Source organism: Nicotiana tabacum, chromosome 8 (assembly GCF_000715075.1).
Source record: "Nicotiana tabacum cultivar K326 chromosome 8, ASM71507v2, whole genome shotgun sequence".
NCBI lineage: Eukaryota > Viridiplantae > Streptophyta > Magnoliopsida > Solanales > Solanaceae > Nicotiana > Nicotiana tabacum.
In genome coordinates, this window is record NC_134087.1 from 112002604 (window position 1) to 112026421 (window position 23818).

General features: G+C 36.9%; 1 protein-coding gene across 1 annotated transcript; it reads right to left on the reverse strand.

The window, feature by feature from the left end:
• Positions 1 to 1788: 1788 nt before the first annotated feature.
• Positions 1789 to 22654, reverse strand: LOC107803472 (SAC3 family protein B). Its single transcript, XM_016627214.2, has 16 exons — positions 22351 to 22654; positions 21934 to 22032; positions 20816 to 21049; positions 20380 to 20553; positions 17798 to 18028; positions 16874 to 17089; positions 16547 to 16800; positions 12599 to 12699; positions 12269 to 12484; positions 11066 to 11293; positions 10892 to 10983; positions 10723 to 10816; positions 10153 to 10245; positions 9041 to 9846; positions 8852 to 8966; positions 1789 to 3711 (listed from the first exon to the last, which is right to left on the reverse strand). The coding sequence occupies exons 1-16, from the start codon at positions 22470 to 22472 to the stop codon at positions 1957 to 1959; spliced, it is 4830 nt and encodes a 1609-aa protein (XP_016482700.2). The 5' UTR covers positions 22473 to 22654; the 3' UTR covers positions 1789 to 1956.
• Positions 22655 to 23818: the final 1164 nt, after the last annotated feature.

A 23818-nucleotide genomic window follows, 5' to 3' on the forward strand; every position in this document is an offset into this window, starting at 1 on the left:
GTCTTTGTATGTATTTTGTATATGATTTGTATATATTTTGTATGTGGTGTGTTCTGCTGCTTCTTCTTCTAATTCTAACATGAAAATTCAGCCAAATCAAATCTAATCTTCACCAAATACCCGCAAAATCATGATATAAACTCCATAGAATATTTATAGTCGTTTGCAATAACGCTCAATCCAAACAAATAATATTTTTTGAAAAATTTGAATTCGAAATCAAGGCTTCGAATCTTTTTAATGGTTGTCAATGGTAGAGAGTCAAACACCTTTAAAATTTATTGTTTAATATTCATTTGTTGCTAGCCTGCCATCAGTACGCTAACAAGAAAAGGGGAAGCCCAAAAAAGATCGAAACTCCAGCCATGAAAAAATCGATAAAAAATTAATCTCTTTCTTCGCTATTGTTAGAGACAATCATGAGCTTTAAAAGAAAAAACCTTGAGAAAGAGGGTTGATTTCAAAGAGAGAAAGAGAAAAAAAAAGTATTGTGATTGGGGATTTACTAAAGTAATTGGCTACAATCAAGGGAGACTCATTTAAAACTATTTTGTATATAACTGGTAAACTGTATATAACCATATATTTAAGTTAAAACTTGATTAGGGAAGGTATATAAGTTTCATATGTAGTATACATAGGTAAAAATCCCTTAAGAAAAAAAAAGACTTCTGAAACTTGTAGTCTAAAACAAGTCATAAATATTTGTGAGGCTATAAACTATCTTATTAATGATAAAATGAGAAATCTAAAGTTAAATTATTACTAAATATAGATAAAAAAAAATTTTTTTTGGGACTGACTAAAAAAAAGAATGTCACATGAATTGGGACGAAAGGAGTACTAAGCCCAGTTGTTTGGCGCCAAAAGCTTACAACGAACCGATTGCTTGTTATTTTATTTATTTTTGTGATTCTTTTTATTTTTCTTCCGTGTTTTATTACTCCATGTGAAATTGAAACATAAAAGAGAGCCAAAATGAGAGGCAATCAGTCTAGCTTGGCCTCCTCCGAAACCGAATGCAGTATTGAAAGTAGAGCCATTAGATGCAACAACCTCCTCAGTGATAATCATATGCGGGTCATTTCCCTCGTCATCATCAGATATTTCCTCAATTTAGTTAGAGGCTATTTTTTATTTTGTTTTTGAAGTGAAATTCCAATGATTCCACTTTTTATATCTACCCCAAGTTTATGTATGAAGATGAGCTTGGTCTAACAAGAGTCGAGCTTTAATTGACTTATAAAAGTTGAAAATCAACGATATTTCAACTGAACAAATTGTTTGATCATCGAAAATCAACATAAGCCAACCAAAAATGAAAAAATTAAAAACATTTCCAAAAGATACTTTCCTTCGTACAAAACATCCTAAATGTATGAAAATTTTACTGGTCGGTTAATTTGTTTACAAAAATATTCCTTGTGGGAAGTTTGATTTATGGACAGAAGCAGATTTGAATCCCTACGTACCTAACATCTTCGGAAAAATCTTTTGCGCATAGTACATACCGAGTTCATAGTGAACCAAAATGTGCCAGTTAACCAAGGAAAAGTGTTAGAGATTAATAAGGAGCTTATGAATTACAATCCTGTCCCACATATGGTAAAAGGATTCCTTTAGTGTTGTTTCCCAAAAAAAACAGCAGATGGAAGCCCAAAAAAGATAGAAAGGTAAATTATGAACAAAAAGAAAGCATTCGCCATAAAAAGGTAAATTTCGAGATGTGAAGACTTCCTTCGAATTAGCAAGAATACATAAAGTAGGGGAAGATGCATAAATATTTCAGCTCTTAAAAAGACTCCTTCACGTTTTAAAAATTAACCGTGAGCAAAATCCATGCCCCTTCCAATAATACAAAAGGGCACACCCTTCATATACATAGTTGGATTTTCATGGTAGCGTGTATAATACACATACAACAGATTTTCAAGGGGTGAAGGAAAAGGTAATTGATTAGAAATATATTGACAAATTTTTATCATTCATGTTCTGCTTAATGTTACACCTCTCAAGTAATTCGCTTAGTACGTCAGCTTCTTTTATTTTCTTAGTGGCCAGCAGTGGTTCCATATCTGTCATTGTATTATAACTGGTTTTTATGAATTCATCATCACGTCGAACATCCTTTCCATACTCCATTTCCTCGCCTGCGCCAGTAGTTGTAGGAATTTCTTCACTAATTGAAGCCATACCTGGACGGGATTGGAAAGCTCTTCCCTGTCCACTAAGCATTGCACATCTGGGAAGAGGCATCCGTCCAACTTCAACCATTTCATCAAGAGATGGATGTGACAAATGGTAATGTGATTGTCCAGAGTCTTCAAGTTCCACCGCTCCAACCATTAAAGTAGAAAAATCATCCTGTATCAGGGTATACACTGAAAAAGATGCGTCTCTGGCTAACTTCATCAACTGCCAAAAGAATGCCCGTCGGAAAATCATAACCCAGTTTGGTACAATGTAGTAGCGGAAGTTCTGGAGTTGAAGCTGCACAAACTTCTGCAGCATAACAACTGCCTCTTTTGTTGCAAGTGGCAGTTCCATCAATCTGCTAATCTCTGTGAAGTACTTTATTAGACAATTTTGAAGTTGTAATATCTGGTTTTCAATGGTGATATCCACGTCGGAACCTCTACGTAACCAAGATATATCGTCTGGAAAAGATGGAAGTTTGCAGTCAGATATTGCACAGACAACTGGTTCAATTCTTGGAGCTAAGCTCCACCCCAGCCTTGGCAAGTGTTGGCTTACAGCTTTGTACTCAAGCCTAGATTCCTCCAGCAAACCTATTTCAGGACAGGGCCAACAGGTAGGATTTGCATGAGCTGCAGAAGCGATTTCCCTCATTGACTGATCCAAGGCCTCATTAAAGACTGAAATACAGTGGTTTGGATCCACATCATTAGCATCCATTTCACCAAGAACCCCAAGCAAAGAGTTCAAGTAGTAGAGAACCAGTTCTCGGGCTTTTACACACTGGAGAACTGGTTGTGGTGGTGATTCACTTGCTAACCACTTTAGTCCTCCTCTTAATTGCTCATCACTAAAAAAACCATTCAACTGTTCCATCTGCTGGTTTTTTAGGAAAACAACACTAAAGGAATGAAGTCTTGATTCACGGACTTCATGTAGCTCCAGTTCTTTAACTATAGTGGAAGGATCTGCATTTTCCTTGCACATGTCACTTAAGATCAAAAGGGGCAAATGAGAACCAGAAGGTACTTCCATTAACAGCTTATGAAGCTGATTTTTCTGAAGATCCCACGGGATGCCTTCTGACAACAGGAAGAGAACAGCGCTTGCACCTGCTACTGTCTCATTCAGATTCTCAAAATTAGCATACTTGATAACTGATAAACAACAAATTAGATCCTCGACTGATTGGTCAAGAAGCCAATTTCTCCAAACAGAGAGGCCCGGAGATGTGATCAGCAAATCATCTTCATGGTCTCTGGCAGGCATGAGCTTGGAAAGCAACCATGATTTAGCATTCAACTTCTCCAGACCATTTTCTCGGTTTCGATTGTTTATACTATCCTGACAACATATAATTACTTTCCAGCAAAGGCATTTGGCAGCTGGATTTTGTTCATGGAGTGTGGTGGAAACTACATCTGAAACATTCAGCCTTGACCATGATCTTTCCTGAGTTTGGTACCATTTTGAGACAGCACAATCAATGTCGAACTCGACGGATGTGCTATGTTGCTAAAAAGAGGAGAAACAGTAGAAAATATCAGTGAAATTAAACTGGCCATAAAATTGCCCAAGGACGATGTACATAATGCACTTTAAAGTGACACAAGACACAAAAACTTGTATGCGAAATGGCAACATTCTTGTGCAGAATGCTTATTTGCACATCTGAATGGAACATCTCCAGGGTGGAGGAAGAAAACTCTGTTCCCTTTCCTCTCTTTTGCTCCCCATGGATCAGGAGTAAAGAAATAAAAAATTCTCAGTGTAGTAAAAAGTTGACATTGTGCAGATGTCTTGGGATTCACAATAAAGATCCAAGATCGGAGTCAAAGAAAGATGCAATGAAGTTCAAAATATTTGAGTTTATCTTGAAACTCATATGTCAACCTCGCCAAATAACCTGATAAACCACATGCTTTTGTGAAAGCATCTAATAAATGAAAAACAGTTTGCAAATTTTGAGATTTCCACAAAGCAATTCTGTTCGGGTGGCATTCTGTTGATTTTATCTTTTTAAGTGTGTAATTGTGCCTTGAGAGAGAGAGGCCTCTACCCTGGGATCAGGAGATTTGCTTGAAAGTTTGGTGAGGAATAGATGTTGATGACGTCTCTTGCCATGGCATTTGGTTGGGATTCAATTCATTCCAATAACTACCCTTGGCCTACTTTACGGTAATACAAGCAATTCATAACTGATATGCCTTTTCGCACAACATAAGGTATAATAGTGTGTGTGTGTGTGTGGGGGGGGGGGGGAGTATTACACCCAAATGGTTGGAAATTTTTAGGGATATTTATATAGAGGAAAATAAGGCAATAAGCATTCTGTTTGGGTTATAATGTTATGACCCTCCAAACAAATTCAATGCAGGATAAATCTAATATACTTTTTTTATAGATTGAATAGAGTAATCCTAAAAACATATGAGCAGGATTAAAGTAACAGAAAGCTTATTGATGCTAAGCTAACTGTGTCGCAACTCGCAAGACCTGTTCCGTATTTTAATTTCTGCCCTCAAAAAGGATAAATCTGATAGTTCTCTAAACCATGAAGTGATAGATCTTACATATGAAGAAACCTAGAAAAGCTTTTCAACAAGATAAGATGATCCTGTAATAAGAGCCTATGCAGCATGAAGCTAGTTTTATGTTCTGGAAGAAGCTAAAATATTTGGAACCATCAGACTTCCAAAATATAGAGGTAGCAGAATAATACTGCCTCACTCGAAAATGACATGAGCTACATAAGCTACTTTTACCAGGATTGAATAATTGCAGAGGTGACTTTTGGCTATTTCGGAACATTACAACAGTGATACCGAGTAGAAGGGAGGTACAGAAATGGGCAGAATTTACATGGAAAATTACAGCTGGTGTTAAATTAAAGAGTTGAATGGGTGTTCTTTCTATTTGAGTTTCCATCCAGAGTAGAGGCTGGAAGAATAAAAATGGGATGCTGGAGTTCCAAAAATCGAATACTTCATCTGGAGTGGTGGTTGCCGATCAATACCTGCCACCAGAAAAATTGGTGGCCGAATCATGTATGGGTTAAATTATTGGTCTTTCCAATGCACTTATGGTCTGATAATGTTTTCAAGGAGATTGGTGATAGACTGGGAGGTTTCTTAGAACTAGGTGAAAATACCAGAGCAAGATCTCATAGGCTATCTGCATACTCTATACAGGGTCAACATTCCAGCAACAGTGAAGCGTTTGGTGGATGAATTAGCTTTCATTGTACCGGTGTGGGTTGAATCCACGGTGTGGGTAGATAGAATACATCGGAGTCTGTCGGATGTTTGCCGGAGAGAAGTGGAAGACGAACCGTCCGACTTTGGAAGCACAAGGGAGGCGGCTGATATTCCCAAGTTAAGTCAGCCAATAAAGGAGGACACGTGTAGAGAGAATGTTTCTAGATATGCTCAATCTTTTAAATTTAAAAATTCAATCGTGTTCTCCAACTTACGAAATTGACGCCTTTTCTTTTTGGAGTATCCATCACCTGTAATTCTAATTTCCCTTTGTTATCTTGCCTTTTGTTGTCGATATTTGAAAAGAGCTCCAAAGCTTCTCTTTCACAGCCTTGAAAGTTGACTCCAAATTCCTTGCTAAGTCTAATAATGCTCTGATGAACCCAGATAGATGCATCAAATTCCGGGTCCTATATCTTTTGGACTAGTTAATCCACCATACACCCTTTAAATTCTGTATTATTGGAGTATGTAATCCAGATGATACTGGTACGAACTGAAAGAGGAAGAATATTTGTCATTCTAAAGGAGAGTCCAAATACTTTTAGATAGGAAAAAAAGGACGAAAATCAAGTTTTGGCCAGTGGACACTAATGCATCCTGAAAGACCAGACCCATCAAAATTCACTTTTTTATTTTCCTGTTCTCTTGAGCCAAATTTCAGTTTCATCACTAAATAGAAAAATAAAGTGAGAGAACAAGATGAGCCAGCACTACCTGAAATTTCAGCATCTCCAACAACTATTTCCTAAAATCGATTAAATAGGTAATAGTTAATTACTGACTCACCTATAAAAGCAAACAAGGGATGGATCACCCATTATTCTCCATTAACAAACATCCATCCTTTCCATTTTATGTCACAGACCCTTTGGGGACTTATCAATTGCTAGTCAAAATCAATGTTAATAAATAAAAATTATCAAAATGAAACTTCAAAATTTATCTACAAAAATTAGATTTTCATATTCAAACTAATCAAAATTATCAAATTTGACCTTTAACAAAATATAATATATAAAAAGAGCATGGTAATTTATAAATTTGATCTGCAAATGTCAAAGTGTCTGATAAGCCACGTATCTTCCAGAAGAAGCAAAGAAATTTAGGAGAAGATAATTCCTGAAGCTTTCAGTTATTAGAAGTTATCTGTTTAGCAGTTTTATTATGGTTATTAGAAGTTATTTATCTTTATCGTAATAGGTTATGCAGTAGTTATGGTCAGCCTATTATAAAAGTAATAGATCCTGTAATGTGTAGGTATCATTATAAGAATCAAAACTACTTTATTCTGGAGCATTGTCCTCTCCATACGGACAACTTTATTGGTGTAGTTGTGTTTAAAATTCTTGCACAAAACTATTGCCAATAATATTAACTTCTTTGTTCTATTTATTCTGTTATCTACTTCTGCTTTCTATTAGTGTCCCATAAAATGGGACACTAACTAAGACACATCATAATATAGTAAATGTGAATGGTATATATTTATCCATCAATTTTTCAACCTTCACATTATGGTTGTCCAATGGGACGAGTCGTCCCGGCCCGTATCTCGGCCCGGCCCGACCCACTTCATTCTAAACGGGATGGGCCCATGTTAAACGGTACACGTGAAATGGCCATTTCGTCCCGTCCTGCCTGTCCCGTCTATCCCGCATCTTTTTTTAATTTTTTTTTTTTGAATTATAGCCATTGGGCAACGACCTCCATTGCAAATATAGTTGTTCCCAACGGCCATATTTGGCCCCCACCCCCAGAACACCCCTGCCTTCCCCCCTCCCCAAATATAACCCCTAAGTTTATTAAATTACACTTTAGCCCTACCTTTACTATAAATACCCCATCCTTCTTCATTTTTTCCCACAAAAATCAATCATTCTCTCTCAAATCTCTTACATTCTATCTATATTATTCTCTCAACTTTCTCACAATCAAGTGATAAGTTTCAAGTATTTGGGCAAATTTTTGGAGCAACTTTCAAGCTTCAAATTAATTCGTCAAATATTTGGAGCAATTTTTTGGGCAATTTCTTCAAGTTTCAATATTTAATCACGGTGCACTCGTTCCATCTCCCAATTTTTAATATATAACTTTTGTATATCATTTTTAGTGCTTAGTTTTTGTGTTTACTTTACGTGTTCTATTTTCGTATTTCATTTGAGTGTTTAATTTTTGTGTTAACTTTTTTAATTTAATTTAGTATTTAAATTATGGCATCTAAAAATGTATTTGGCCTATTTAAAAAAAGTAGTAAAAAAAGTAGTAAAGGTGATAGTAGTAGTAATCCTAATCCTAGTCCGAATCTTAATCCTTCTCCTAGAATTAGAAAACATATAGATGAAATGACTCATGTAGATGAAACTTCATTTTCCCAACCTCCCGCATGTTATAATATTAATTTCGGAGAACTAGATCATAAAACTTACAAAGACAATTTGGCAATGATATTTTTATTGAGGACGAAGAAAATGAGGATGAAAAACCCTTCCTAGAAGGTGGCAGCGTAGATTAGGTGCTCTTCAAAAGAATTATATTTGTATATGAGATTTGAAAGTTCTATTAATAAAATAAAAGGCTCTAAGCGTTTAACTTTTTTATAAATTGTCTTACACTCACTTAGTTACTTAATGGCTTGAAATTATATTAAATAAATTATAACTCTACTATAATTACTAGAGTATTTCATTACAAGTTTTTTGTTTTAATATTTTATAATAATTCTTTACTTAGTTTCTTAATTTCCTTATAATTTAATAAGTTTTAACTTTTAAGTTTATTAAATAAGTCAAAAAACTAGTCAAACTTTAAAAACTTAGTCATTGTCAAAAAACTAGTCGTTGCCAAACTTAATGCTTAAATGTTTTTTTTTCAAAACGGCCCACTTAAGGCTCGCGAAACCGTCTCGTCCCGTTTGTTAGCGGGATGGGATTGGCCTACCGTTTCGTCCCATCCCGCCACCGTCCCGGCTAAATGTCGTCCCGTCCCGTCTCATTAATTTTGTCCCATTCCGTCCTGTCACGTTGGACAGCCATACTTCACATGTACACAAGACCTACTCAGACTTCAACCAAAAAAAGAAAAGGAAAGTGGCTGCACAAGTATCATGATTTAATTGCTCCCCCCTCTCGTTGGTATAGTGGTAAGAGCAGGCCCATAATCCACTGAGTTTTGAATTGCGCGAGCAGGCTCTTGGGATTTCTCGGTTATTAAAAATAAGAGATAAAAAGCATGATGATTTAGTTAAATTGTTTACTACTATGCAGTATATAGAAAATAGATGAGTTTTTATTACTGGAAACTGAGGCTGCACCAAGACCATCATGAGAAAGCACAGATGCAGAAACTTAAGCGACCAAAGCTGGAGAAAAAAAAAGAAGATTTTCGTCCCTACTTACAATTCTATTGGGCCACATTGGCACTCCAAGAGAGAGCGATCTCAGAGCAGCTTTAGATGCTAACTGTTTATGCTCCCGCATCTCCCTTTTCTTTGAAGAACGCCGCTTCCATATCCTGTAAATTGACACATTAGCAGAGTAACAAGGGTAAATGCAGCAGATATCAGGTCCATGAAGAACAAGCTGCACCTGACAATCAGTTTAAGTTTTGCCTCAGCAACTTCTTTGTCATAATAACTAGCTGCTGCTTCATTAGTTTCAGCTTGCTCGCTGGTGACCACCAGTTCTTCATCTACATTCTCTTCATCTGACACGTGGTGCAATTCTGTGTCTCCAACAAGAGAATGAGTTGGAAAAACTGGCAACTTCTCCTGCTCATCTCTGGCAAGTGCAAATTGAACGGTCATGCCTTTTGCAGCAAATTGTGCAACTTCGCTACTTTTGGGTTTCCCTGAACTCCCAACTCTAGCTTGCAGCTGCACTTCAGGTGTTCCTGCTCTCCCGACTATAGCTTGCTGCTGAGTCTCAGGGGAAATATGAGGAAAGAATATCAAAGGACTAGGAGGAGCCGGCAGACTTGACACCGAATAATTAGGAGGAGCCTGTGAACTTTCATTCTTCTGATGAGATTCTCTTCTAGTAATGGGAATTGTCTTTGTCTCATCTTTTGGAGATGAAACAGCTTCATAATCAGGTATGTCCTCCTCGATGGCCAGTGAAGAACTATAAGGCTCGAGAAATTGAATAGCTGTAGGTTTTTTATGATGATCCTTATCTAACAGGGGTTCTCTCTCTTTTTCCCACACTGATTCAACATGTGGAGCCGAAACATCCTCGAATATCGTCCTTGATTTTTTCTCATTGACAAGTTTTGAGCACTTGACAGGATAGTCATTGTCAACTTCCACAAATGGACCTTCCTTCACCATATATGGTTCTTCAAACTCCTTTATTGAGAATCCATAATACTCAAGAAGGCCTTCCATGTCCTCTTCCTGATAGATATCCAGGAACAGAAGAAGTTATTCCACTAAAAAAACTGTTACTCCCTATGTCCCATTTTACGTGGCACACTTTCCTTTTCTAGTCTGATCTATATTAGAAACAATTTAACTTTAAAATTCTCATTTACCATTAATGAGATGATTTATAGCCACACAAATGTCTACAGCGTGTAAAGATCACAAGTTCCAAAAGTCTTTTTTTTTCTTCCTTAAACTCGATTCCCAATCAAACGTCACATAAAATGCAACAAGATGGAGTATGTAAGAACACAGCCAGCAAAAATATTAAGAAATTACCTCCATCCCAAGCCATTTGGCAACTTGGGCAACAGGGATTCCTTGGCTATTCTGCAGGCCAGAGTGTAACGAAGCTAGAGCCTGGGTTCGTAACTGGGGAAAACACCAAAAGAAATGAAACGCTTGAACAGAATGCAGATCTATGAACAAGTATAATATTTAGAAGTTTGCATCCATAACCTTCAACTACAGAAAGCAAAACCAGACATACATGAGCACAAAATCAGTCAAACAAAGGAAAACACTTCAAGTTCTCTATTTCCTTAAGTCACTTATAGTAGACTAGTAATGCTTTCTATGCCAAAAGAACAAATGAATTATTTGTATAAAAAGGCAATAGTCAATTTGAATGACATGGTTCCCTATAGAGTGGAACGAAAATAGAGGATTCATATAACTGAGACCCCAACTCATGAACTGAGACGTAGTTGATTGGTTGAATTATCGAATGACAATATGAACTTGGATAGAAGGATCGGTAAAGTCAGTAAATACTGAAATTAAAAGACTAAGGAAGGTACCAGTAAATCACTACTGAAATTAAAAGACTAAGGAAGGTGTCTGTTCTACCTTTGAGAAATGAGCATGCATTAAGCAAGCTTGAAGATAGCTAGCTCTCCTTGCAAGCCGAAAGAAAGCAACAAAGTTGCATGTCCTGCAGGCCCTGAAATTATGAAAGAGAAACATTCTCAGGTGAGTTAGTGTATATGGTCTCCTAATGATGCAATGATGAAATAACCTTGCCACGTCACGAGCAAAGAGAACTTCTGGGGTTTGACGCATATCTGGTGTCATCTTTGCTAAATCAAGCGAAAGCTCTGCAGGTTCAACCTAGTACAGAACTCATACTTTAAACACAAGGAAAACACTTGGAAAAAAAAAAGGTAATCATGCTTATTGATAGTTGACTTACTTTATATCCTGGATGTTTATCAAGCTTTAAAAGTGCATAATAACCTCTAAATTCTTTCTCACTTGCCACATTTATTCCTCTCTTCTGGTGGTCATCATACAATTGAAATAATTCAACTGATGTTTTGTTCATCTGTTCAATATTGAGATGTGCATCAAATCCCTCAGAAAAACCCTCTCCTCTCGTGTATTCACATAATTCATGCATGGCGATTATATGAAGCCTTATCTGAAACCAAAACAATAGGCAATACAAATTAGAATCTATATAAAACTGAGTAACATTTACTGAAGTCAAGAAGAAAAATTAGGCGCTTTGACATGGGAATTTAAACTAAGATGATAATTGGATTAAAGCAATGCATATCCAGGAAAACAAGAAATTAACATCCTCCAACAAGCACCGGCAGAGAGCCACAAGCAGCTAAGGACATTTTGCCCTTTGAAAAAGCAAGTACTGTTCCAACACCCATGATATGGTTCCATGCAGTAGAATTTTTCTTCTCTAGCTAGTTTTCTGCTTAATCTCACCTAAAACAAGACAGCTAGCCACTTTACTCAACCCAACCAGGCTAAACTATCTGGAAATAAAGATCATTGAGTATTAAAATATACATACTGGTTGAGTCAACAAAAAACAATGTTATATGGTAAACTACATAACCATAATATCTGATTACAATAATAGAGCACTTGCATTGGTTGTGGAGTATAATGCATTAGTTAATTCTAAATCAAATTGACCTTTGATATTAGACGGACGCCAAGTTTTGTCCATCCCCCAGTCCACATAAAGCAATATGAGATCTTATGCTCTGAAAAATATCCCCAGACCCTACTTGTGGGATTACACTGGGATTGTTGTTGTTGTATGCTCTGAAAAATATGACTTACTCTTACCAAAATATGACTAGATTATGACGAGAAAAAAAAAAAGGATGAATAGCTTCTAAGATTAATCCATCAGTATCGTGGTGCACATCTCAACATCAGGATAAGTTATAGATGGTTCACATATAAAAGCCTCTGAAAAGGTGATACAAGTTTCATTAAGAAAAGGCTTCCCAGAAAAATAGATAATGATAAGCCAATGCTTGAAAGCAATATAACTATAAACATGGTGAAAACATCAATCATTAACAAACTTAAAAAGTTGATTTACGCATTAACAAACTTTAGTTAAATAATGCAAAAATCTACATGCCATTTGCTCCAGCATATTCATAGCTTCATGGTTGAAAATATGTTGCATCCTCAAATCCATACGGATCGCCCGCATCCTGTCCCATAAGAAGTTATACAAGCCAAGGAAGCTGTTATCATAAGGCTGATCCAGCAAATTCAAAAGATAATTCATAGTCTTCTGTAGGATTGGCATTGGACGTATGAGCACAGCTTCCCTCTCAGCTGTCCTGGTGTACTGAAAAGAATCATACGGCAATGTTCATCAATTCTTGTTTCTCATGCTCTCATGAACTTTTAACTTTTCTTTTATAATAAAAGAGAATAATATTCAAGAGTTTCCAGTAAAGACCTTCTTGACAGCAAGCAATTTACTCGTTTGCTTTCTGTCTCCGTCCAAGCGTTCATATTGGTCAAGATCACCTTTCCTTTCTCGTTCTGCTCTTTCTGATTCTGCAACCAAAAATAATTCAGGAACGAGTTTGACTTCCAGTGAGGAATTTAGAACCTGAACAAACCAAACTTCGCTCTTGGGTTGACACAAGAACCGAAGCTAAATCTGCTTCAGAGAAACAGAAGAGACAGTAAGGATTTTTCTGAAACATGCACGGAAAATTTTATCTTTCCACATTTAATGAAAATCTTCATTGTCAATTCTCATTTCATACTTTGGCTTTCGATAAAAGTCCTCCGAAATCAGGTTACCCTCCGCCAAACTAGTTACCTCAAGAATTGAGCCCACTTATATGGATCAAACGGGGCCGCGAGGGGGGTTTACCTTATGCACGGCAGGTTCAAACAGTGTTTTAAATATCTGATGTGGAGCCGGTTGCGAGTTTCCTCCAGCTAAGAATTAGATTTACTCAAATCAACCTTTCCAAAATGGATTAGGTGTTGATATTCTGATGACTTTGTATTAAAATGACAATAAACTAGAATGATTAATTTTTACTGACCGGTAAGATTTGACATAGTGAAGTTGTCAGTTTCAATGTGATCGTTGAACTGAACTACAACATTTTTTCAGTTGGGCAATGAGAAATGGCTACTCTCTTTTGAAAATCGTCTTCTTTAGATGACTCGCTTTAGAGAACTCCTCCAATTTCTAACTGTTAACAATTAACAATCTGCTTCTCTTCAACTTTCAGAATTTAGATTGCTCAAATTCATTATTAATAATAGCAACTCTTCTTTTACAAAATGATTTCAGTGCTAATTTAAGCCTTACATCTAGCAATAATGCATACAAGTTAAACATTCAAATTTAATCACTCCACATCATAAAAAGAATTTGTCAAAGCAATGGGTGAATTTAGTTCTGAACATCTGTGTTTGCTGCACTTTAAGGTAATATTAGAATCAGTTATGTTAGCTTAGTTAAAAGTTAATATTAAATTATGTATTTACTATAGATTTGGGTTGTTAGTAAACATGTGGAATATTAAACAGTGGACTAGAATTGAATTGCATTGGGCTGTCAAGTAATATATTTAGCAAAAATATAAGAAAATGAAAAAAAAATTGCAGGGTGAGCGAAACAGAAACAATTGCTATGTGGGGCAGGACGGAGCGGGTTGAAATCTTTGTGGGTTAAGCCCCAACCAACCCCCCCCCCCCCTCGCACTACCATCCCTGCCCACTTATCTCTTTTCTCTAGTCATCACTTAACGGACTAAAGCAGTTGAAACTACTTTCTTTTCTTCTTCTTTTTTCCTCTTTTTTGGTTGACAACATCTTTTCTTTTTTCAATTGCAACTACTTATCTTTCCCTATGAATCCGTAAATCCTCGCATAACCTTCCCATTGCTGGTCTAGCTTAACTGCAGCAGTCAGCGGTGGAAATTATCATTTTGCCATAACTTATTTTCTTTTTGATTTATTCCATGAAGAGGCAGGACGACATGTACAAAAAAATTGAAGATGGAGGCTGACAACATACCCAGTGTATCCCATAGGTGGGGTCTGGGGAGGGTAGTGTGTACGTACACCTTACCCCTACATTGTGGCAGTGTTATCAAAGGCGCGCTTAAGCCCTAAAGCGAGGCTCAAAACATGTTGAGCGGTTCGCCTCACTTAACAAGCGCTTCAGTGTTGTCATCAAGGCTCTAAGGCATACTTTTCCTTGCCAATAAGTGTAGTCATGAACAATTGATATTTCACTTTATCATAAGTTCTCTTCAATTTCTTTGTCAATGTATTCAACATTCATGCGTATATATATTAGTCTTGGACTACACATACATATTTGTAGTTTTTCTCTATTTGCGCCTTTCTTCTTTAGCTTTGTGCTTAAAGCCCCAACAAATCTTAGAGTTGTTTTTTGCACTTTTCGCCTTTGATAACACTGCATTGTGGAGATAGATAGGCAGTTATGAAAAAAGGAAAATTTTAATTGAAGACTTTAAAGGAAAATTTGGCGGCTTATGACTGGTTAACACACACGCACACACAATAAAAAATAAAAATAATATATATATATTTATATATAAATTTTCCAAAGGGGGAAGGAAGTATTAATAAGGAGTACTTTATCGAGGATTCCCACGTCTTTCATGTTTATGTTACATGCTCCGGTCTCTGTAACAAGGAAGTTGGAAAAGATTCAGAGGAACTTTTTATGGGACTCTACAAGTGGAGAAAGAAAGTTTCACCTGGTTAATTGGGAGACCGTCACCACACCAAAGTACAGGGGTGGGCTTGGGATTAGAGATCTAAGGGTGTTTAATAAAGCACTACTTGGAAAATGGCTATAGAGATTTGGAGTAGAGATGAATGCTCTCTGGAGGGAGGTGACTGCGGAAAAATATGGGGTGACAGAAGGGGGATGGAGGACTAAGAATACACTCGCTTATGGTTGCGGGGTATGGAATATCTTAAAAGGGTGAGAAGAGTTTTTTGGGAATGTATCATTTAGGGTGGGTGATGGTAGTAGACTAAGCTTTTGGGGACATAAATGGTGTGGAAATAACACTTTGAGTATCACTTTTCCTAACATGTACAGAATTTCATGTCAAAAGAAGATGTCGGTTCAAAGTATACAAAGGATACAAGGTGGAGAAACACAATGGGATTTGAGGTTCAGAAGGATCTTGCAAGACTGGGAGTTTGTAGAATTCCAGGGATTGATGGAGTTGCTCCACAAGCAGAATAGTTCACAGAGTAGCCAAGATGGTTGGAGATGGGGGCGAAGGGAATATGGGTGTTTTTCTGTTAAAGTCCTGTTAAAGTCGTATTATGGAGCACTGCTGGATAAAGAGGAAGTAGTTTTTCCTTATTGTTTGGTGTGGATCCCTAGAGCATCGAGAAATGTGTGTTTTTTGCATGGCTAGCTACGAGGGGGGTGATTCTAACGGCTGAGAACCTGAGAAAGAGGAGAGTTACATGTGCCAGTTGGTGTTTCATGTACAAGTGTTTGGGAGAAAATGTATATCACCTTCTCTTACATTGTGCATCTCGCTTGTAGGGAGAGGTAATGGAGTTGTTTGGAGTTTAGTGGGTGATGTCTGGATATTCAGAGGAGGAGAAGGAGACGCATGGCATAGGATGTCACTCCACTTGCACTCATATGGATCATTTGGAGAGAGCGAAATAAGAGAGCTTTTGATGGGAGAAGAGATTTGTTCATTTCAGGAGTAGCCTCTTTTCTCTTATTATGTTTTGGTGCACCCATGAGATTCCTTTAAGAATAGAAGATCGGGTGTCTTTTGTACAGAACCATATTTTGTTGTGACGTTCTCTATTTTCGGTATACTTCTTGTATACGGGCATTTAGGCTCTTCATTAATGAAATTTTATTACTTTATCAAAAATATATATATACATATACGTATATATATATATATATATATATATATATATATATGAATATTTTTCTCTTAGAAAAGGAACACCACCTCAAAACGACATTTTTCCAAGGTCATTATGAAAAAAGAAAAAAGAAGTGAGCATATGAAATTCACTTATGTATACGTTAGTCCTTGTTGTCAACTATTAGTCACACTAATGTTACAGTGTCTAATTGACCCTCGAGCAAAATCCTGGGTCTGCCACTGCAGCGAAGGCAAACAGCAGGCGATTATAAGAGCCGGAAAAGAATCCATGTTACTCTGCATGTGATATCATTTTCACCTATAACTAAATCCAGAGAAGGGAAACATATAGGAGATATTGGATGGGGAAAAATGAATTCTTTAACATGACATGATCACACGAGCCATTGACATAAATGGACAGGTTAACTCATCATGGCAGCTGCAGAACTTTCAACAAGTATGACATGATGAATAGTTGGACAACATACCTGGACACATATCAGGACATGACCCAATTATGACACCCGAAGAATCTGAGCAATGATAATCAGATAACAGATTGCCATTTGAGAAATCATCAGTTGAATCTACACTAACTTCTGCAGCAAATTTTTGTTCGTCCATAACAGATTGATATTGTCTCTTCGAGGGACCCTTCTGATGAATACTAGAATCATCTCGCACATTGTGGCTTAGGTCATCCTTGAAACGAGCTAAGCGCTTTGCCTTGGCCTCAGTTTCTCTGTCAACAAGAAAAGGATTTACAAAATAATAAACTTAGCAAGGATGAGCTGTAAATCTGCATAGTTTCTTACCGTTGAATATCATCATCTACATGATTGGAGTCACCTTGATGAACTTGACCAGATGAAGGTACGGAAGGAAACTTGGTTCTTTTGGAAACTGGAAAGTTCATTGGCTTACTCAGATCAACTTCAATATTGACACCATTTCCAGCCAGTGAAGACTTTTGAGGAGCTAGAGAGTGAGGGAGACCGTCTGACCTCATTTTGGAAGGAGAGGTGGAAGGCCTGAATAAACAATTTACGGAGAGCAGGAAATCAATGGCGAATTCATCCAAACTACTTTTTTCCTTCAAAATTCAAATGTATATATCCTTTTTTTCTTTTTTGCAGTACTCTCAATTCCGTGCTGTAATATAACAACTTATGGCAGATGTATATAAAATGTTGTCAAAAACGCAATTTCATATGCTTCTCATCAAAGTCTTCTTCAGTTGCCTTTTAAACTAGAAGTCATTGACATATTGATCCAGCCAAGATAAACTGAGGGAAACACAGATTTTTTTGAGTTTCAGATATGAATTGAGCCAACTATCAAGAAGGCTATCAGGATGCTCTGATGACAACCTTCTAGCGAGTTTATTTTGTTTATGTTCCATATTTATGCAAGAATCTAGGGTATTCGCCTTTCTTCCATATTCTTGTTTTTGTTGGAATCAACAAGGTCTACCAGCAGAAGGCTCTCCCAATAATTGCTTGACTGAAAAAAAGAAAATTTGCAGCATTTTGCAGGCTCCCATGACAATTGCTCGGCATAAGAAAGAAAATTTACAACACAGGTAACAATAAAAATAGTTCTGACAAGGAAAAAACTTAGTTTGGATAAGAAAAACACGTGAAACCTTGCACCTTTCAGGCAAGCCTTTTCATTGACATTCTGTGTGCTTGTCAAAGTAAAAATACACAGAATTAGCAGCAAGGATTTTTCTGTTGTACCTTTTGGATTCACGTAGACCAAAAGCTGAGTTTTCAAAAGAAGCGCCATTAGGAGATGAAAGAGGCGGGGACCTTGTTCTTTTTGAGACTTGGTCAGTATGCTTCACTGCAATCTTTCTTCCAGGATCATAATTTGTTGAAATCGAGGACATCTTTTGTTGAGGTAATCGGATTGGAAAGTTTTGGAATGACTGGGATGATTTGCCCAGCATATGAGGGGGCAGAGAAGGCCTTCATGACAAATCCACAGTAAAAGAGAGTTAGAACCTTCAATCAGAAGAATTGCCTACTGTTAAGTCAGTCACAAGTGGTAAACTGAGAAAGAGGATGGTCCTGAATGATAAGAACATAATTTTTGGGACAAAAAATGTAGCTTTACTTAGTAGAAGTTCTAAACATAATATCACTACAAGTATACCGAAGCATGAGAAATCCTCAATAAAAACATTGAAAGAGGAAAAAGATTTAACGGGTATAACAACTAGCAGGACTTCATGAGGACCAAATGACACGTGTAATCAGCCAATTGAGGATTAGAAGAAAAAGAATAGCCAAAAAGTGCATTCAAGAACTTAAATTAAGTATCTTTCTGTACACTTATCTGATAGAAAACCCAATCATCAGAATCCACTGCAACCAGCCCTACCATCATACAAATATTTCTCGCCAAAATTGCAAAATATGAAATTGCTTGCACTGACTTTATAAGCTTGTTCAGAGTTACAGAGCATCGGCCAAGAATAAAATAATGAAAATTTGATGTGGAAGAACAAAACCAGAGTACGCATGATCCTACAAGTATTCAGTGAGAGACGTAACAGATCATTAATAAAATATAACAAATAAATTTCTTCATGCAAGAGTTCTTTTATGCTTCTCAGATGTTCAATAGAACAAGATTGTCCAACAAACAAAAAGCATGCACATCTCAAAGAGAACTAAGCTGGTCCACAACCATCAGTTCAGTCATCAGATAGTTTACTTCAAGCTTCAAAGACTACCAAAAGAAGATTTTTTCCAAAGACCGCAAGACAAACCAGATTTTCTTTATTTCTTCAAGGTATCTACAATAAGAAATTACTCGATTAAAAATAAAAGATTTACATATGCATAGCACGTTTTAGAGGTAAGCAACCTAGTATCTATTTTTGGTTCAAACGGCAGCATGGATGCATATCCGACTGCAGATATTTTGAGAAGGTGAAATCCAATGGATGGTGCTTATGAGAAAAGGTCCAGGAAAGGACTTGAATATTTTGCTACTGCACCAGCAAGATGCTAATCAAATGCTGACTGTGTCTGGAATATGTTTCGGTTGAATGCATTATATGCCCAATTACTGAAAGGAATTGTTGTTAAGCACGAAATTTGGAACAGAGATAATGTGGTCGATAGTGAAGTAAGAAACTCTTGAAGGGACAGAGAACTGCCCATATCAAACTTCCTTTTTCCTTTTTGGTACATTTTTCAGCAACGCATGCTAAACCGACGTGTATAGATACTGGTTCTTTGTAAATAACTGTATTTTCTTTGTTAAGGTTCTATCGCGTACCTCTTTTACCAAGTTTTCTCTTTTGTCATTGTTAAACGCCGTAAGTGTAAAGATCCAAAGAGGTAAACATGGAGATACCAACAGCTTTTTAATGAAGAATATAAAATATTGTCGATTAATTTGGCTTCTGGTCCCTTCTAGTATCAATGAAATTAAAAAGTTTTTGCACTTTTCCTGTCAGGCAGTAATCCCTTCGACTTTCTCTTTCAAATATGACATAGTGAAGCTAAAAAATGATCATATCCTCTCTTCTAAACTATTGTGTACCTATTCTATCTCAAAACTTGAAAAAATAACAACTCTGCAACAACTGAAAGAAACCATGATCAGAGATACTTTCCTCAGCTTAGAGGATGATCTCAAAATAAAAATGGATAATTTACTGCATCTTCTCATAACCAATCCCTCGACAAGACCGCTTTGATCAGGTTATAGTTCAGACACCACCCAGACATCCATTTCTTTTTTTTTAATAATTGTTGCGTTGGGGCCAGCTTGCGTGCACCTCGATTAATTCCACAGGGGACTTGCTACCTCCTACCAGCACAGGTACCTGTAACTCTGTCCACCAAGGCTTGAATATATAAAAAAAATACCTAGTGCTTTTGCCTCCGCTAGGATTTAACCTAAGACCTCATAGTTTTCAATCCACTTCATTGACCATTAGGCCACACCCTTGGTGCCGCACATACCTCTATTTCTTTTTACTGGTGACACTCCTATTTGTCAATCCTTTAGACTGAGCCAAAGCGGACTATAGCAAAAGCCAAGATGTTGTATAGGAAATGGCATTAGGGTAGTACATTACGTGTATACTAGAAAGTCAAGATGGCATTAGGGTAGTACATTATGTGTATAGTTGCAATACCCAATGATATCAACTGCGGATTCAAGTCTTCTACCACAGCATGTTAATACCGAAAGTAAAACAAAAATATACAGCTATATGCATATGCTAGTTAATTGAGACAATATTCAATTAAAAAGCACCATGTGAGAGAGAGAAAGAAGTCATTGAGGCCAAACTAACCACTGAGCTTCACCAAGAGGACTTTGGCCATCTACGTGTACATTGTTCTGAAAAGCCAACGGAGGTGACCTTGTACTCTGGGGAACCAATTGACTCTTATTTTGGAATGATGGATATGATTGATTTTGCTGGGTAACAAAGTGGCCCTGATCACTGAATATCAAATCTGAACGACTACCAAAAAAAGTAGGGAGAATTAGAAAGCTCATGGTGCATTTTAAGTGCAAAAGTTAACAATTCCCACACTGTAACCATTAACAAACAAGACAGTATATTCTGCAGCAAAATGCTTATTGAGTAGTTCGAGCCCTTTTTTTTTCCCAGTTCCTTCTTAGGACAGTCCTTACACAAGAGAAATTACATCTAGAATCAAACGGAATGTTTCAAATAAGACAGAACAGTATTTTCGGGAAAATAGAAGGAAATAAAAATATACCTTCCCCTCATTGTCCTGGAGGCTCCCGAAATCTCTGCATCAGAAGGCAATGAAGGATGTAGCCCAGTTCTTCGAAAATCTTGAACTTGGGCACCTCTGGCAGAGAGGGCATTCTCAGAAAACCCTGAAGCTACAGGTGGCACTACTTCGGGAGATAGTTGGTGGGCTTGGGCATCATAATCATGGTAGATGTATTTTTGCCCATAACTCCATTTAGGAAGAGTCTCACTACGCCTACAGGAAAAGTTGACAAATTAAGTTAGCCTTAACGTGTAGATATAATCTCCAAAAATACATGACACCTGATCCTAAAAATTTCACGAATTAGGCATTTCAAATCGCTATTGCAAAAATCACCTGGATGAGTTGTGAATCAAGAAAAAAATAAGTTATTGGTAGATTGTCCAAGCAACTAGTTAATGGTTATTTGTCCAAAGAATAGTAACTATCACTCGTTTTGATTATTAAGGTGCTAAAATCTGCATTTCTTATAGAACGGAGAAAAAAACTGGCCGAGAAGCTAATATGCTTAATGTTTAAACATGATTGGCTGTTTCGCCACTAACGCCAATTAGACCAATTTACAAGTAGGATCGATGCCTTAAAACATTTACTTATACATAACTTATGATGAAAAGAACGTTGTTTGGGTGGAAGGTGTTTATAAGGTCATTTTCAAGTAGTAAGGAAAACGAAAAAATTGACATTTCCTTTTTTTTCATAGCAAGCAAACAAGTTATATTAGAAATGAACCAAGGGTGCAAAATATACAACAACAACAACAACAACAACCCAGTATAATCCCACTTAGTGGGGTCTGGGGAGGGTAGTGTGTACGCAGACCTTACCCCTACCCTAGGGTAGAGAGACTGTTTCCAAATAGACCCCCGGCATCCTTCCCTCCAAGAACTTCCCACCTTGCTCTTGGGGAGACTCGAACTCACAACCTCTCGGTTGGAAGTGGGGTATTATTGTCAGTTTTTATTATTGTCAATGTCTAACCAATTTGCTTAATCTCCTGTGTTATCATGTTGAACTTTATTGATTTAGTTTTGAAATACTTATGCTACTGACAAAGGTAAATATAAACAAAAAAAGGAATTTTCAAGGTTTAATACCTCTGTTCTCCAGCAAAAGCGCGAGATGGAGCCGCTATAGGATGCCGTCCAACAAAAGGCAAGGGTTGTGGATGTATCCTTTCCGGAGCTTCAAATTCCCTGAACCAATTTAAAATCCAAATATTCAATGAAGAATTTGGTGTCATCGTCTCTAAACATCCTAACTTCTAGGTTTCTTCCAGTATTAAGAACTCCCTTTCGGTTAATCAATTAAAAGTAACCGCTGCCTCCAAAAGGCCAGTCAAGCATTACTAATTCTAAAAATATAAAACATACTTGAAGAAATCATAATTTTCCAGGAAAAATATTTCCAATTTCTGAATATGTCTAAAACACTGGGAAATTTGAACTGAATATGTTTGAACCCTGCTAGTTTATGAAGAAGCTGATATGAAAATGCAAAGAAGAAGAGAATACCTGGGAGATGAGGGGAAGGTAGGAGGAGGAGGTGAAGGAGTACGTGGAAAATTCCCAAAAGGGGTTTCCGCTTTCGGAGGGCCAATAGGACCTGTATTCTGCCTGAATCCCTGAAAAGCCATTCTACTTCTTGAGATTCAATCCCGACTGAATATGAATAGTAATTTGTTTACTCTCTCTTCATTTTAATTGATTGTTGGGGTTTTTCTTCAAGTGCATCTATCTGGGCTTCTCAGTATTCAGTTTTGCGGGTCCTGCTTCCTCTGAGAACGAACAAACGAAGAAGAGGGGAGAAATTCGAAAATAGTCAATTTACAACTTGTCATTTAAAATTAACTTCAAAAAATCAAAATTTAACCACTTTTATGTAAAGATAAATCTAAACGAAAATAATATTTAAAATTCAAAAAATACTCCAACTATAATGGAATTCCAGCATAATTATACTAGAACTCCAACATATTATAACGGAGTTCCAGCATAAATATACTGGAATTCCAGCATAATATATTGGAGTTACAATATAATATATAGATCTAGTATAATATGCTGGAAGTTTATACACATATGCTCCAATATCTAGTATATTATGTTGGAACTTTCTGTATGTTAGAGTTCCACCATAATATGCTGAAAGTTCATACACAGGTGCACCGATCTTCAGTATATTACGCTGGACCGGTCCCTGTTGCAGCAAAATAGTGGCTATTTTTCAATGACGTTACAAACACTGCTATTTTTTAATGACCAGTCCGAAAACTGGCTAGGCCGTGCTATTTTAACGAAAAAGAGGTAAAAATTGCACGGACTGGCCAGTTTTCGGACTGATCATTCAAAAATAGCTAGCGTTTGCTAAGTCATTGAAAAATAACCACTATTTTGCTGCAACAGAGACCGGTCCAGCATAATATACTGGAGTTCGGTGCATCTGTGTATGAACTTTCAGCATATTATGCTGGAACTCCAACACACGGAAAGTTCCAGCATAATATACTGGAGATTCAAGCACTTGTGTATGAACTTCTAGCATATTATACTGAACCGGTATACTTTGCTGGTACTCCAGTATATTATGCTAGAGTTCTAGTGTACTTATGCTGGAACTCCATCATATTATGCTGGAGTTCCAGTATACTTATCCTGGAACTCCAGTATAATATTATCCTGGAACTCTAGCATAATATGATGGAGTTCAAGTATACTTATGCTGGAACTCCAGCATAATATACTGGCATATTTTTTGGGTTTTGAACAGTGTTTTCGCTTATTTATCTTTACATAAAAAGTGGCTAAATTTTGATTACTTTTGAAAGCGTGGCTATTTTTGAATGACCGTTTGTAAATCTAGCTATTTTTGAATTTCTCCCGAAAAAGAGTGTTGGATAAATCCAAGTTTGGGCTAGCCCTGTCCAGCTGAAACCTAACAAAAAAGAAGATTCACAAATACTGGAAGACCAAGCTAGCGTTT

Excerpts from the sequence above, each read along its gene's own strand:
- LOC107803472 (XM_016627214.2), bottom strand. The coding sequence starts at position 22,472 with ATGGCTTTTCAGGGATTCAGGCAGAATACAGGTCCTATTGGCCCTCCG. Across the intron at positions 20,554-20,815 it reads TCCAGGACAATGAGGGGAAG|TCGTTCAGATTTGATATTCA; the intron begins GTATATTTTTAT and ends TTTTTTTGGTAG. Across the intron at positions 16,801-16,873 it reads GTAGATGATGATATTCAACG|AGAAACTGAGGCCAAGGCAA; the intron begins GTAAGAAACTAT and ends TCTTGTTGACAG.